We start from the raw sequence: 17855 nt of genomic DNA on the forward strand, positions 1-17855 counted from the left end.
TGTTTGGTAAATTAATTGTTGGTTGTTGGCTGTTTATTAGATAATTTGTGGGCCAACAAGCCAAAAGCCAACAAAAAAGCTACTCAAAGCAGCTTTTTCATTTTGGCTTAAAAGCCAGCTTTTTCGCTGACTAAAAAGCCAATTACCAAACACATTTTTTGGCTGTTTAACCACCTAAAAGAGCCAAAAGCCAAAAGCTAACCAAAAAGCCATTAAAAAGCCAATTGCCAAACATTGCCTAAGTCTTCGATGGTTCTCAAAGTATTTTTCACGATTGGCATAATAATTTGGAAGGAGACCAGCTTGCACTTGGGGTCCATCTCTTTGACTCCTAGCTCTATCATATGATACTTCTGCATCCAATGCTATGTCATTTCTTTCATCCTCGATGATCATATTATGCAATATAATGCATGCTTGCATGACATCTCCAACCTCATGTTTATCCCAAAGACGTGCTGGGTTAGAAACTATTGCAAATCTTTTTTGTAACACCCCAAATGCTCGTTCGATATCCTTTCTTGCACCTTCTTGAAGTCTTGCAAACAACTTCCTCTTCTCTGATAACAAATCTGCCCGAGGAATGGTTTTTACAAAAACTGACCATTCTGGATAAATCCCATCTGCAAGATAGTATCCCATATTGTATATAGATCCATTTAAAGTAAATGAACTTCAGGACCACATCCTTCAAGAAAATTATTAAATATTGGCGAGCGATCCAACACATTGATATCATTGTTAGATCCTGCAACTCCGAAGTATGCATGCCAAATCCACAAATCATAAGAAGCTACAGCTTCAAGAATCATAATGGACTTACCTTGATCACCTCGGGTGTACATGCCTTGCCATGCGACCGGACATTTCTCCCACTTCCAATGCATACAATCGATGCTACCAAGCATACCCGGAAAACCACGACGCTCCGATTCCTCAAGTATGTTATGAATGTCATCAGTTGTAGGGCTTCTCAAATAATGCTTTCCAAATATCTCATTGATACCAATACAAAATTTTTTAAGGCACTCAATTGCCGTGTTTCCAGAAATTCTCACATAATCATCTATAACATCGCCTGAAACCCCATACGCCAACATTCTCATTGCTGCAGTGCACTTTTGAAGAGGGGATAATCTTTTTCTACCAACAGCATCATATCTTTGTTTAAAATACTCGTAATGATCTTCTAGATTATTTACAATACGAAGGAACAAACTCCTCCTCATTCGAAACCTTCGCCGAAATTGATCATCTGAATATATAGGATTGTTAGAGAAGTAATCATTCCATATTCATAGATGGCCTTCTTCACGACGCCTATCGGTGTCAGGATTTCATTTTTTTCTAGTGTTTTTAGTAGAGGATGAGACAACTTGTGTAATTGCAACGTTGATACTTGTTAAAATATCAAAAGTAATAGTATCTTCTACATATGAATTTAAGAAGCTCTAAATGTATTCGTCAATTATTTGCTGGCCATTGACGACATTTGACATAGTTCCCAATTGCTAGGTTGAAAAAGATGGTATTAAGAGTGTTATAATTATTCAAGAAAGAGAGTATGTGAGTTGTGATGGCGGATAAAATTTATATATTTCTAACTTATAGCCTTTGTTCAACAACTTTTCAAAAATTAAATACTTCAACGGCTATTTTTTAACTACTATATTTGAAACTACCAATATCTAAACAAAGTTTGATATTTGAAATTTAATTGTTATTTTATACTTCCTCTGTTCTTTTTTACTTGACCCGCTTTGACTTTTACACTATTCACCGTCCCTCCTTTGACCGTGTTTTGTGAATAATATGTAAGGAAAAACATATTCATGTTGGATCATTTTGAATTCGTCTCAATAAGTACTATCATAATATATAGCTTTTATATTTTTTAATTATGGAGAATTAAAGTTATTGACCGTTAAAGTTTTGCATTGGCAAGCGTGATAAAAGAAACGGGTCAAGTAAAAAAGAACAGAGGAAGTAATATGTATAATGAAGCATTTGTTGAAAGTAGTAGTCAACGAGCTACAATTTTACTCGGATATGTACAAATTGGAAATAAATTACGTTATTGTTGTATTGTAAATCATAGATATGTACAAATTGGAAGCTTGAAGTTAGGCTACAAATTAAATTAGCTTACTAAAATATACTAAAAGTTAAATGTTTGACAACTAACTAGATTAGCTGAACCATTTACTAAAAGTAACGGAAGTAAATATAAATTAAGTAAATTAGAAATATACAATTGTTAAATATATGGTACATATTTGTATTTAGTCAAAGGAGATAATTTCTCTAAAGATTATCTCCCTAGTTTATTGCTTCTGTTATACGTTTTTGGTGTAATTAGTTTCCTAGATTATAGCCTAGGATAGTGCTAAACTCTTGCATAATCACCGTAGCATAATCACCGTAATTATATAATATATGATAAGTATACGTAGTATACATAATCACCGTTTGCGTAACTAGATAAATACAACTAACTAGATATATAATCACCGTATCAATCAAATCTTTTAGCAATTCTTTCTAGATAGTTCCTTTTAGTTTTTAGTATAGTAGTTATCCTTGTCGTTGTTTGCGTTTTGGGTTAGAACAAATTACTATAATTATGCAAACGGTGATAATTAGATATATACAACTAACTAGATTAGCTTAACCACCGTTTGCATGCCAATATGTGAAAGGATCGAAGGTGTTTTGTATTGCAATTCAAGAAGTACCAAATACAATTATAATTACAAGAGAGTTAGCTATAATAGAAAAGAAATAAAAACGTTTACAATAATAATGTAGTACAGCTATACTATAATATTATGATTGATATAAGTTAGGCATAATAGGCATGCAAGATCAAAGGAACTAATCTTATATAATTAATCTTGCCGGCATTATAGGAGTGATACATAATGAGAATAATATCAAGATATTCTCCTGATATTATCTCTAATACTATCCTCACCAAAAAAAAAAAAAAAAAAAAGAACTAATAATTGTTTTATTCATTGAAATCAACTTACATTATATTTGATTAGCAAAAAAATAAGCAAAAGAAATCAACGGAATACGTAAAAACTAACAGAATAAAATTTACTTAATTGAATTGAAATAAATAAACTAATCATCGACATTCAAACCATATTTCTCAGCTATTGCTTGCAAATTCTTTTCGTGCATCTTTTTTTGTAAGGGGTTCATCTTACTAACATCGGCATAAATTATTTGATGTTCAATCTCTTGTTGTTTGAGTGCAATCTCTCTCTCTTTCATTTCAAGTATTTGTTATAAGTTGCTACTATGTAATTGTTCAATGTTACTAATCTCGAACACAGTAGAACTATAATCAATTTGTATATTTTTCCCTTTTTTTTTTGCTGCCTCCTTAGCTGCTTTTTAGCCAATGGGTCGACCCTCATCGATTTTTTCTAAATCATCAATATCCTCACTAGATGATTTGTGTTCTCCTTGCTTGGAATTACCACCATTCATAACTTTTCGTTTACTGTTTTCTTGCTTCCATTTATCTGAGTTGCGTACAATACTCCAAACATGTTGGTATGAGAATGTAGTATTGTACTTTGTTTCATACAAAGAATGAGAATCGGAAATTTTCAGTGACTCATCATACCCACTTTTATTTTCATATTGACTATAGCACCCAACAAATCTATTCACTGCTCCAGTGATAATCCACTAGTGTTGCTTGCACTGATTTGTTTCCCTTGGAGCTTGATCCTTCTCCTTATTCTCATTGAATAAATATGTCACTTGTATCCAATAATCATCCGATTTTTGTGAATTACCGGTGATTTTATTTTTACTACTATGTAACCATGCAGTAGCTAGGAGACAATCATCTTTAATCGTCCAAGGAGTCGATTTTCTTTTTCGACCTTGAGTAGTCGTAGGAGGAGTTTGTACCTCAATACTATCCAACCCTTGTTGGCTAGAAAATTCAGGGAGTTGGGATGAAGCTTGGAGAAAATTGGCTAAATTTTGGACTTGCGTATTTTGAGAATTTTGCATTGGTTGTGAGGGTAGATTTTGATTATTATTGCTTTGAATCAAATTCATAAAAGATTGCAAATCAAACTTTTGAATGGGATCCATATTTTGAAGAAAGCTGTTGAACGTGCAAATCAAATTATTGTACGTTGTTTATATTTTTTTTGTAGGCTTTTAAAGAAGACAAATAAATGATAGCAAAATCAATAGGATATTTAGCTTTTATAATACATATATAGAGTAATTTAATTATGACTAGGTACACACATGATAAATATTAAAAACCAACAAACAATAAAAAAAAAAGGATAATTTAAATACAAGATAAATTGATAATTGTTGTGATTGGTATGTATTTTTATTTTTTTTACAACAAGATTAAGTACATAGTTAAGATAAAATAGAACAAACAATGATTTTTGCACATAAAAAATTAAAACCAACGTACAAATCTATAAAAAAATTTTGGAAACAATGTACATACATTTTTTTTAAAACGACATAGAATTCTTTTTTTTTTTTTTTTTTTTGAAGAAATGTAAATAGATTTTAATGTATTTAAGAAATAAAAAAAATGTTTTTTTTTATCAAAACACTGTGTTTTGATGTACATATAGGGAAAACACGGTGTATAGTGTGCAGAGTTGAGTCTTAAGTTGAGTCTTGAATTTTCAAGACTCCACTTCAGATTTTGTTAAGACTTAGCTTCTTAAATGCATTACAAAAACAAAGTCTTATCTTAAGATCAAAAAATCAAAAAATGATGATGTCGCCGTGAGTCTCAGGGCTAGCTGCGCTAATCTTGCTCTTAGTACTTAAAAACACAAACCATAATTTTTCTTATGACAAATGTCATCCCAAGTCACTCACTACCACATATAACACATGTCACCCCTTTTAATCTTTTTGTTTAAATCTTTATACATTCTATAATTTGCAAATTCAATTAAGAAAATGAAGTATTTCATTTCCATCATAATAAAATAAAGTTGAACCAGTTAATATACATCACATAACATATGAATTGAATTATATAAAAATTGTCTTTTCAACTAATAGACTTAAAATATAACTTAAACCAATATTTCATTTCATATCCTACAATCTTCATGCACATATACGTAACTAAATTCCTTATCTATTTCCACAGTTCTACCTGTAGACACCAAATTTTGATCTTACCTTTGTAATTATCATTATTAATTATCTTTTATTTATAGTTATCGTTTTCTTTGCAAATAATTATTATTATTTTGCTAATTATTTTTATAAACTTAATGACACTCGTTTTATTATTTAAAACAAAGAAAACGAGTAATAATAATGATTTTTATTCATAGTTCCCAAAATACATGTTATAATTTGTACTTCTAAACTACAAAATTACAAAATATTGAAGTACAACTAACACTACATGCATTTCTACCCTGCTCCACCGAAGTAATTTTCAGGTTTTTAATTATGGATTAACAAGTAAATTAATACAACCATTAGGAGAACCACTAGCCCCACAATGTACATGAAGTACACCCTTATCATCCTCATGTCTTCCTCAAAGGTGAAGACAGGCTGATCTTCCTGGTTTTCTTGAAACATGGTGTTTGAGTTTAATGGTGGTTTTTGTTTGATTTTTTCGGGTAAGAAGGAAGATGGAAGAAGATAAGAATTAAGTGGTGAGTGGAGATTTTGGATAAGGATAATTTCTTTTTATAGTAAAAAGTACGTATTTTAGACCGTATTTTTTTTATAAGTGTATGTATAATAATCGTATAGTATAAAGTAAATATTTTTTTTTCATTGTCTCCCCAGAGGAATGTGTCATTTTCCTTATAAGCAAGCATTGTTTAACCCTTTAGAGTATAGTAAGTATATTAATATGTTCACTTAGACAATTAGAATTTTTTTTTTTTTATCTAGTTTTTTTTTTTATTTTTTTTTATCTGTGCACTACCCTATTATATGATCAGTTTTATCGAAGACTGTTGTTAGAGGCGATAGACCCAGTCCTTGAACCTTGCCTTAAGCCTACCTAAGCTATAAAGTCCACTACTCTAAAGACTCATGTCCAACCAATATAGGGAAATGACAAACATTTCCACACCTAAATGAGTACTAAATGTTATAGTCCTAAAGGGGCCCCCTTTTATGTACGCTTGTTATAATATCTTTGTCTTTTTGTCCCGCAGTTAATACTTGATCCGATAAATATAAGTTCGGACCAAACCCATTGATATTTATCTAAGGATAATTGAGTATTGTATGGATGAGAATAAAAGAGGGATACGTATGGATGTAAATGTATAATTGCACGTATAGATGAATAGTGTTTGTTCCTAAAAAATAGGATCGTGCTTCGTATCATTTCAATGATATTTTGCTTTTCTGAGAATTCTTATAACTTATGGGTTCTGACTTTCATTTCAACAAAAACGAAAATGAGTTCTGACATTCACGTTTGTTTTCTTTTCTTTTCTTTTTTTTTTTTTTTTTTTTTTTTTGTCTTTTTTTTTTTTTATGGTTTGTTTACTCAGTCTAGTTTGTGTATTCTTTTGTTAGTTTTGATAAGTAATTGTCAATTGTGAAATAACGTCACCTTTTTTTTATCCCCCGCGGTTAATATTGTATCCAATAAATTTCAATTTGGACTAATTGCATCAATATTTATCTGACGCTAATTGGGACAGCTAGATTTCAGACGTGTCATGTATTGCACCTCACTATTCAAAACACTATTTGAAACTATTCAAACACTATTTGACACTATTCCAAATAGTAATTTCCGTTACGTTGATTTGCTTCGCCGACGTGAATGTGGCTTCCATTTTATTTGTTTTTATGTTGTTTTGATCTAGTTTTGTATCTTTTGTCTGTATTTTTTACGTCTATGATAAATATAAATTTGTGTTTTAGTAGAGTAAAGCAAGATAAAAGTTCACCTTTTTTTTTTAGGTCATTTGGTCAAGGGAATATATTTTACTCTTGACCACCTTAAATTCATGTTGTATGACTTAATATTGTATGATATATTTTCACGTTGACCATGTCAATCTTATGATTTTTATATGATCTACTTTTTAGTAAGGGTTATTATTTGAAATGCTCGTATGTATAAGGTTTTGTCGTATGTTTAGATATTCTTGGGTAAGTTTATATGTACCATCTAATGAGGGCAGGTGTTATTTCTCTTTTTACTTTTTTTTACTAACTCTGAGATATTTTGTCCAACCCTATTAGTATTGTAACCTGATGTCTTTGTGTATCTTTTAGAGCTGACCTCTCAGAGCTGATTTTTTTTTTTTTTTTTTTTTTTTTTTTTTATTTTTTTTTTTTTGTATAAGTGTTGTTTTAACATCTTGGCGAATATAATAGTCACTAATTAAATTTAGGCACTCTTTTATTATATACCATGCATGTGAGTATTATTTTTTTTTTTGAGTTATGGCACGACTAAAAAGTGACCTTAGGTAACACCAAATGGTATCACTTTGAAGGTTAGAACCTTAACTAATTTATAAGTAACACTTTTGTAACACATTAACATCACGTAACATTTAATTGTAACACTTTGAGCTTAAGTAACACTTTATTGTAACACTTTGATATTAAGTAACACTTGATTGTAACACTTTGATATTAAGTAACACTTTATAGTAACATTTCTATTGGGAATCATTTGACTATAACACTATTATAATATTAACACTTGATTGCAATTGTAAGCTTTACTTGGATAAATAAAAAATAAACCGACATACAAGGGCATCGGTTCGGTTCGAACTGGTACCCTTGTTTTTTTTAAGAGTATTCTTGTAATTGAGTTAAGGGAACCGATTTCCCCCAAATCTTTTACTCCCTCTTTTTCATGATATAGTTCCCGTTTTCCTTTTTTGGAGATTCAAAATATTGTTACCTGTTTCAAGATCATTATACCCTCACTTTTTTTAACTTTATTTATGAGGGATGGTGACACCTATTTTGCCCTCTTCTCCCTTGAATAATTACGAGTATCAAAGTTTGGTTATTTTGCCCTTGCCCTTATTCTTTCTTCTATTTCCAAAGTTATTTTAGGCGCATGTTTCCCTATTCATTTTCACTTTTCCTTCCATTGGCATCCCCTTTCCTTCTTTACATGGCCGACGATAGAGAAGATCAAAAGGAGGGATGAAAATATTTGAACGGTTGGAGAAGGGATGTGGTGATGGTAATTTCGCTGCTAATTCCGCTGTTTTTTTATTGTCGCTTCCTCTACATTTCTTAAACGTGATGGTAATTTTCTCTCTTTATCGTGATTTAATTTCTAGGGTTTCATTTTAAATCCCCAAATTGTTTAATTATGCTCGTTTATTGATCATATGTATATTAAGAATCTCAACTTCTGAATTTTCTACAGTTTCACGTTGAATTGCTAATGTTAGTGCTAATTTTGGTAGTAATTCGCTTTATTATTGATTTTTGTAAGATTTAGGGTTCTAGATTTCAAATTTCGTTGTTAATTTCTATTTTTGTGTGCTATTTTGGTTTTAATTTGTCTGATTATTGACATATGTTAGTTTTTAAGGTTTAGGTGTTGTGAGAGTTTGAATAGTGTGATGGTTTTGCAGAATTGGATTTTGAAGGAAGTCCATCAATGGTGATTGTCGAATTAACTCTTTATCATATTACGATTAGAGTATATAAAAAAGCAAACATAGTAAGTTTTTTAAAGAGTACTTCGTATTATGGAAAAAATCCTTTGGGGGGGGGGGGACTGGGAAATCGCTATGGGAAGCCATGCCTTCAACCATTTACAAAGTCCACGGTCAAGTTAGAGTGGGGTCAAGAATTTCAATTCAAATCTGGCTACTCTGTTTGGCTGACTTCTGTCTCCATTAATAGAGTTAAGGACTTAGGGGCAAGGCTTTGTACATCTATTCAGACCTCCTTTTAACAAGAAGCTACAATATAGATGCAGCTGTCATTGCTGTTATGTTGATCTTCTATCACAAAGATAACAAAACCAAAGCCTTATTTCCAAAAGGATGGAGTTGCCTACATGAACCGAGAGTCATTAAAGTGCAGTTGACAAAGAAAGAAGCAGTAATTGGCCAATGCTGGCTGTTTCCTTTCTGTCTAATGCCCTTTCACTTGTTTTTTTCTTGTACTAGCTATGCTAATTGGACTCTGATGTGTAAGTTTATACAACAAGCGACACAAACTAATTGAAATTCCTCCCTTATTGGTGTATTTTCTTTGCAACTCTAAAGGTACTGATTTTCATTATTTTGGATGATGTTGAAGTAGTGTAGTGTGGGAAAATTGTAATTTATGTGATAATTTTTTTGTTTATTTATATTATGGGGCAATGGTATAAATGCTTTTGGGGCTGTCATATTCAAATTTATTTTTAAGATATGATAAAATTTTCTGCAATCTGATTCTTTTCTAGGAGCAAAATTGGGAAATTGGGGAATATTATCTTGGTTACAAGTGGTGTGAAGTTGCATAGTCTTTTTAGGTTTGATTCGTAATTAGAAGATTATTGGGATGGTATAAGCTATTATTATTTTTTAAATTATGCTTTTTGGTTTCATAGTTTAGTTTTTCTAAAAAGAGCTCCCTTTTTAATAAAGCTTTAGTTCATGATATGGCTGAAGTGGTTTCATTTCAACCATTGTGATCTTTCTGTAGTGTTTTGTTTACGGAATGGATTAAGTTGAAGTCAAGTAATAACCCTTCTTATTCTGATTCTTTCTATTTATTTGCATTCATAGTTATCAATTACTATATCTGTTCGCTGGTTGGCAGCATCAATGTGTTGAAACTGGAGTGTGTGTGAACTTAAAAAGTTTTGACTTTATCATTAATTATGAAATTTGAAGTTATGTATATATGTTGAGTTTTAATGAAATTTGGTAGACATAGAATTATTTAGTTTTTGATGATTAGTATATATTGCTAATTTTTAGTCTATTTATCATTTTGGAAGTGAGTAATACATTATCAACTATGTAGTTATTTTTTTTATTAGTTTAATTATGAAGTGATCTAATTGTGTCGATGATAGGTTTTTATTGACACAACTCGATAAGAAGCCCAAGTATACCATAAAGAGTGCTTTCCGAATGAAGATAATCTAAGATTAGTAAAACCAAAAAAATGAAAAGAGAAGATTACTTGATGTGATCAACTTAAATGTAACTACATCAGTTGTACTTATAGTATGGTTTAAATATATCATGTTTCTTGAATTGAAATTTTTGATTTGTATCAGGGTCATGACAACCAAGTTTTTCACCAAAGTTTCATTTGACTTAACCCTTTTCGGAAGAATATCAGAAAAATACTATGAATCGAGTGCTCAAAGCTGCTCGAACATCTAGCTCTCTCAACTTATCAAATCACTCTTTGAGGTAATTTGTTTTTTCAAATTTATCAAATTCACAAACCCTTGAATTCTTATTCATTTCCAAATTTTATAGATTAAATCTCTATAAAATAATGAAGTTCATTTTTCTTCCTTATCTTATTGGTGGTTGCCTGAATGGTATAACACTTGTAATCCTAGAAGAGAGTTGGAGAGAAAGTGAGTAATTTAGGAAATGAGGGTATTATACTATGATTTATGCCAGATTGTAACTCAGATTGTATTTCAAAAAATTAATTGTTAAAAAATCATGTAATACTTTAAATGATTTTCATGAATCCATATTTCAGGTTGTCTAATATATGATGATTTCTCACACATTACATAGGATCAAATGGATCAAGATGAAGGATTAGAGTAGCAAGTAATGAAGCCACAAGCCCACAAGAACCATGCGTGCACATATGTAGCTGCCAATGCTTTGGGAGATACATAATATATATAAGATCAACTTAGATAAACATTTTTTTTCCCGCGATTGAAAATTGGAGTCCTCCGGTAGTACTGTTGCTCGCTGTTGTCACTATTACGTTGAATGTTGCTGCTGTAACTGTTGTTACTGCTGTCTACTGCTATTTGTTACTGCCAGCTCCTGACAGTTGCCGTTGTCTGGAGTCACTACTGCTCTATGTTACTGTTATTTTGCTATTTTTGTTTTGGAATTTGGTGGTCTAGTGATCGAAGTTGAATTTTTTTTGTTAGGATTATTAGATTGTTTAGCCAAAAAAAACAAATGGTGTTTATGAATTTTTTTTAAAGGAAATATGATATTATATCAATTCAAAATATTGTTTATCATATATGTTAATTTTACATTTGTGGTTGTTGCACATGTTAATATTATTTTATATATTAAAAAATTTTTAAAAGTTGCCTATTTTAAATAATCAGTGTTAGTAGTTGTAGAAGTAAATAATAATAAATGTTACCTATTATTTAACAAGGTGTTACGTTAATTTGCAAAAAGTGATACATAATGTCAAATGTAGTGATACTATGCATCAAAGAGAGATTAAAAAATGTTACCTAATAATAAAAAAGGTGTTATATTAGTTCTCAAAAGTGATACATAATGTTTGATAAAGTGTTACTATATGATTGAAAAATGTTACTAAAGACAAGTGATACATATGAAATAAAAAGTAACACTTTAAAAATGATACTTATAATATAAAAAAGTGTTACATAACAAGGTTTATAGTAACACTTTCAAAAGTGTTACCATACACTACTAAAGTGATACATAAGACATTAGGTAACATGGGCGGATGTATCACCCACTGAAGTGTTACCTATTGTCTATAATAACACTTTTAACACTTTACGTAACATTTTTTGGGTGTTACATAAAGTTAATTATGTACTAGTGTACAATTTTCTTTATTTTATCAGTTTAAGTGTTGCAAAACAGATTAGCAAGTTTGTTACATGTAAAACAAGAGAATTTAATATCAAGATTCTCATTATTACCAAAATCTTGATATTTACCAAAATAATCCTTGAATTTTAATTTATTTACTTTCTTTTATTTACAAATTAACCCCTTTATGTTCCTATAAATACCCCCCTAATTCTCAAATTTTAAACACATCAAAAAATTCTTACAACTTCTCTCTCTAAAAATTCTCTCTAAAAATTTCTCTTATAATCTGTGTTTTAGTTAAAATCTCTCTAATTTAGCTTTATTTTTAAGTTATTAGCTTATTAAAAGCATCTTATAATTAAGTTTTTATTTCTATTTTTTTATTTAAGTATTGTTATTATCTTTAATTCCTATAAAAAAAAAACACAAAAAATATTTCAAGTTCAAGTATTGTTGTTATTATTATCTTTGTTAAAAATATTAGTTTAATTGCTCAAGTATCCTAGTCTATATTAAAAAAAACTAAATTTTTTTTTTCTTAAGATTTAGTTTTATTTTAAGATTATTTTCTATAATTTAAAAATAAAAAAAAAAAGTTCTTTAGCTTTATTTTGCATTAATTTCTTTTAATATCTCAAAATTCCAAAAAAAAATCACTTAGTCTCTTTATTACACTTTAACTAAGGAGTAATCATCTTTTCATTCTTGATAAGTAAGAAGGGTTATCCAAAAAATTGCTACATCTAGTTCAAGGTATTATCTTTATTCCTTTCTTAATTTCCTTAATTATTATTATTATGCTAACTAATGTGTTTGTTTTCATGTGGTGTTACTAATAGAGGTAATGACGATATTAGGTGCTAAATTAGCCCTAAATCTTTCATTACTTCACATTAGAAAGCCAAGCCTATTGGTGAGGTGATAGGTTACAAAGTGGGGGGGGGGGGGGTTAATTGCATTTTGCATTGTATCTCTTTATAATGCATTTTAAATATGAAAGGTTAATACATTCACGTGACTACCTTATATATTTTTTAAAAGAATGATGTATTTCTTAAAGTGAGCTTAAAGACCTAAGGAATTAAGAGTTTAAGCAAAGGTTGTTCAAGAGTAAAGAACTACTTACCACGTCCCAAAGATGGCCTATTAAAGAACCTTTACGACCAGAATCAATTCCAGTTCTTTAGCTCAAGTGATAGAAATTTTCAAGAGCTTTCCAACCATATCTCACAATAATTTTTTCGGGTTTTTTTTTTTTTTTTTTTTTTTTTTTTTTTTTATGATTTTTAATGATTTTTTTTAGTTCAAGCTATCAAAAAGATGAAATATGCACGTTTTTCTCTTAATTGTTTTTTTTTTAATTTTTTTTTAAAATTTCTTTTTAAGAATCTAATGGTGGTATGAAACCTATATTACACTATATTATATATATATACTTTTAAACTTATGGAATCTTAAAAAAAAAATGTTTTAATTTTTTTTAAAAGGTGATTTTAGAAATAAGAGTTTTAACAAGCTTTATTTCTAAGTATTATTTTGAGAAACTTTAATCTTACCTTAAAGATGACTTCAGAAATAAGAGTCTTTAATTCTAAATGTCGTTGTTTTACAAATCTTTAATTTTATTTTAAGATGACTTTTGAAATAATTGATGTCCTAAGAACTTTAATTTTCTTTTAAAGATGACTTCAGAAATAAAAGTCTTTAATTCTAAATGTCGTTGTTTTAAAAATCTTTAATTTTATTTTAAGATGACTTTTGAAATAATTGATGTCCTAAGAACTTTAATTTTCTTTTAAAGATGACTTCAGAAATAAAAGTCTATTATTTTCTTTTATAATTTCGTGAACCTTTTTATTTCAAATCCTTTTGCGACACAAGAATGAACCATAACTTGTTTGTTTGTTTTTAATAAGTAATGATAGTTAATATGAGGTTATGGCCTCATTTTCAAACATGAGGTTAAGATTAATTATTTAGTTGTATAAGGTTGTAACAATTATCCATCTCCATGAAAATAAACTTATATCCCATCATAATTACCCGATGGATTAATTGACAATCAGATATGATTAAATAGTTTATTGTTCCCTTTTATTTGGAAGTAAGGCCTTGACAGGTGTCGTGTTTTATTTGGTCAATTCCATTAAGCCTAAACACATAACCCTTAAAACCTTACAAAAATTAACCTTGAGTGAATTTAAACCCAAAGTGAGATTATATAGTGAACCCTTACAGTTTCGCTCCAAAAAATACCTTGACCCACTAAAAAGTCGTCAATTGGGACGCATTTGTTGAATTGTCTTATTCAAAAGACCTTTTTTTTTTTTTTTTGTGATCACTAATCGGGGTGATCTTCCTCAACCAAGGTGGTTCATTTTACTTTTATGAGTGAATCCGTCAAAGATCACTAAAATCCCACTTACAAAAATGGCATTTATGTCGACAACCCAAATTAAAAACCTAATGGAATTGGTTATTTAAAACATGGCATTTGTCCGAACTACGAAGGTTTTGATCTGTGAGTGAATTCAAAATCTCACTATGATCGGTACGTAGTGCAACTTTGGTGCTCAAACCTACCTTGTATTAATTTTTTTTTTATGTGGTTAATATGTCTTAAAACTTGATTTTTAACAACGCAATAGTAAGAGCCCGTTCCATAGAATGGAAGAGAAGACGAGTTCTAGACGTTCGATTCTCTTAACCTAAACCCCGAACCCTGTGCCTTATTTCCTATTATGGAGTTAGCAGTTGATTTTTATTAAGTTTTAATTTCTTAAAATTGATTGTTCTAAAATCCGTCCTTATTCGGATAAAAATAAGGTGGCGACTCTAAGTTTTGTTTATAAGTCTTATCAGACACTTAAGTGGAACCTTTTATAGACTAATTTCTGTCCACTAAAAACCAGGTACCACAGTCTGGCGACTCTGCTGGGGAATTTTGTTTTTTTAAATGTGTAGTGGTTTAAACCTGAATTTGCGTTGTTAAGTGTACTCATGTGGTCATTCATCATTCATCAATCATCAATTGTCATGAGCATGTGAATTTTTTTTACTTTTCTTTTTTAGGCCGACACCTCTGCCTATTGGTAAGGTCAGATTTAGACGACAAAATTAATGAATTAAGGGCGTAAACCTACATCTGTGCGCTACTGCAATCGGCTTTGTTGGGAACGTCCACCCTCGGTGTTCACAGTTGGAAGTGATACGAGGCCACTTGGTTAATAATTTCCTCAAAATGGATTGACCTTTAAGAAACATGTGCATCAATACATACATGAAGACTCTACGGTCATTTGTGTTAATGATTCATTCGTGTTGTCATGAAAGTTTTTTTTTTCAACAAAAACTTGTTTTAAGTGAATTTTTTTTAGAAAGCTTACTTATGGACCCAACAATAAACTAAGAGTTATACTTAGACCTTTCCTCATATGATCTCAAGAGAGTTTAACTTTCTAAGACTACTAACACCACATGTGGTGCATTTTAAGCAATGCCAAAATCTCCCTTTAAAACCTTTTCAACTTAAAGAATGGTTTAATCACTATCTATGAATTAATATATGAGTTAATGTTCTTTTCAAAGGAAAGCCTTATACCCCTCAACACCTTGAAGGTTTTCTTAACCATGTTCTTGAAATTGCAGTTTACTTGTTGTTTAGAGACCGAGATATGGATACAGGAGCACAAATGTGTATTGGAGGACAACGTTGGGGTTCCATCCGCCAGATTTACTCTAAGAGGTGTGAATCACTAAGTTCTATATATCATCGGCTAAAGTTACAGGGTTTTCTCAAGTCAAAACACAATAACTACACTATGCCATCTCCTGGGGCTGATATGGGAAAGTATTGTAACTATTGTCATGACTACGGACACAATACAAATGTTTGTAGTGATCTGAGACATGCAGTCCAACAACTCATTTATGATGGGAAAATTCCAATTCCAAGATCGTGGACTCCACCTACTCTACGATTTACCGATGCAGATTTGCCGAATGACTACAGTAATGACCGGCCCTTGTCCATTACCTTGGTATCGGATTGTTACAAGGTCTCAGGAATTTTGGTAAACAGAGAGTCCACATTCAACATCTGCAGCAAAACGATTCTCAAGAAATTAGGGTGTGAAGACGCTCCTTTAAGACCCTCAAAAAAGGTGGTTAGAACAAGCGATCGCACTCTCATGCGGGCAATTGGGGAAATCACCTTACCATTAGGATATCATGATTGGGTTTGTAATTCTGAGTTTCAAGTAATCGATGACCCGGAAAGCCTCACCTTTACCCTGGTAAGATCATGGTTACAACACATACTCCATCAGAAAATCAGATTTTCAACCCCGGGCGGCGTAATAACCATTCATGGGGATGCAGTCTTACCGCACACGGCAACCACGGTGTGTAATATGGTGAGCTTTGGGGAAGGTTCGACTTCGAGACCAAAGAAGGAGAATTGTGAAAAATCATTATGGGATTTACTATCAAATTCCTCCATGTATCGTGGGGCTTTTAGTGATTATCTCAAAAGAACAATCATAAACGCCTCAACCCCTTTTAGAGATTTGAGGGAAATCTTCAAACTTGATCCGCACCAGGTCAAAGACGATTTGATTAGAAAGGGTTTTATAAATGACTCACTGGATCATGCAATGATATGTCATAACATCAAGTATTATCATGTTCACATTGATGAAGAATCTTCCATTAATATGTGCCCGTACCATACATTTGTTGATTGGGAATTCGAGGAAGAAGAACTTAAACCTGTAACAATAGATGATTTTTGTAATAACGATTTATATGAAAATGTATGCGGTAAAATTGATGCAATTGTTAAATACAAAGGTGTAAGGTTCACCAAAGTTACATAATTTGTGATATACCAGTTCCCTATGATATCAAACTTGGTCAGCCTTGGATTTACCAATTTCATCCCCTTATGTTAGTTCAATCCCAAAAGACGCCGGCCCAACTTCGCGAATCCTTGACCTTCCATGATGGCTCTAAGAGTTTAAATTTAAGGCCTGAATCTCCAAATGATAAAAGCCCGCATCCAAAAGTTTCCACTATAGAACGATCCAAGGCCTCTCGCCAAAAAAACATTGTCCCCCATTCTCGTCAAACTAGCCCAGAATTATTATATGATGTGCCTATCCATGAATCAATGTATTCTCAAAACGTATTCAAAACCTTAGACGCTTTTCACTCTTCCTCACAAAAAGGGAAAAATGTCGAACATCACGATATTGATCCAGGACTCACCTTTACAGATAGCGATTTACCCCCTAATCACTATCATAATGAACCACTGCATATCACTCTTTGACACGGTGCAAGTTATATTAATCACATGTTGGTTGACACCGGATCTGATGTTAATCTTTGTTCCCGAGAATACCTGTACGAGATAGGGTACAACGATTTACATATCACTTATCGCTCCATTCTTCTCAGAGGTTTTGACCAATTACCTAGGGAAGTGACGGGCTCTATAGTCTTACCTTTGGTACATGAGAATGCTCTGTTCAGCATAGAGTTTATGGTAGTCGATTTTCGACTCTCATGCAACTTGTTACTAGGGAGACCATGGCTGCACGGGTGTAAAGCAGTCTCGTCTAGCTTACATCAAAAATTAAGAATGAGAGCGCCATGGGGAATCATCACTATATGTGGTGACTATAGCAGGGGAGCCTATGAAGAAGAAAGCTCGTCATAGTATGGTGGTTGGATAAACACCATAAGCACAGCAGGTTATTGCATAGAAAATAATGAAGCTGTTGAAGTTATAAGGCGCCCACCCTTTGCAAAAAGAACAGTATATTTTCCTATTCCGGAGAATGAACGGGACAAGCCAAATTGGATGCCTAATAAGGCAAAGGCTGATGATATCCGAAGAAGGTTTAATTGGCTTTACGACCAAGATATAGCAGTTCCTTGTGAGGGGGTTGAAACATCTGCAAATAAAGTGGCATCTCTTCGAGAAATCATGGAACCCTACATCTTCCTCGACAACATCGACCTTTTTACAACAGAATCGTGCACAGTCGTATGTAAAGCATGGGCATT

General features: G+C 31.5%; 2 protein-coding genes and 1 long non-coding RNA gene across 4 annotated transcripts; 1 reads left to right on the forward strand and 2 right to left on the reverse strand.

The window, feature by feature from the left end:
* Positions 1-166: 166 nt before the first annotated feature.
* Positions 167-642, reverse strand: LOC145557452 (uncharacterized). The gene is made up of 2 exons (XM_081618635.1): positions 300-642; positions 167-174 (listed from the first exon to the last, which is right to left on the reverse strand). Exons 1-2 carry the CDS (start codon positions 640-642, stop codon positions 167-169), a joined length of 351 nt encoding a protein of 116 aa, XP_081474761.1.
* A 17-nt stretch (positions 643-659) lies between these two features.
* Positions 660-1229, reverse strand: LOC145557453 (uncharacterized). Its single transcript, XM_081618636.1, has one exon. It carries the CDS (start codon positions 1227-1229, stop codon positions 660-662), a length of 570 nt encoding a protein of 189 aa, XP_081474762.1.
* Positions 1230-8038: 6809 nt separating this feature from the next.
* On the forward strand, positions 8039-11243 carry LOC145559562 (uncharacterized). 2 transcript variants are annotated; one of them, XR_014092771.1, is made up of 3 exons: positions 8039-8283; positions 10268-10406; positions 10711-11243. It is a non-coding gene; the product is annotated as an uncharacterized LOC145559562 (long non-coding RNA). The 2 variants fall into 2 exon arrangements; XR_014092772.1 differs by having other exon boundaries at positions 8040-8283; positions 10749-11243.
* The last annotated feature ends 6612 nt before the right edge of the window (positions 11244-17855 follow it).

This window comes from Chenopodium album, chromosome 9 (genome assembly GCF_948465745.1).
Source record: "Chenopodium album chromosome 9, dcCheAlbu1.1, whole genome shotgun sequence".
Classification (NCBI taxonomy): domain Eukaryota; kingdom Viridiplantae; phylum Streptophyta; class Magnoliopsida; order Caryophyllales; family Amaranthaceae; genus Chenopodium; species Chenopodium album.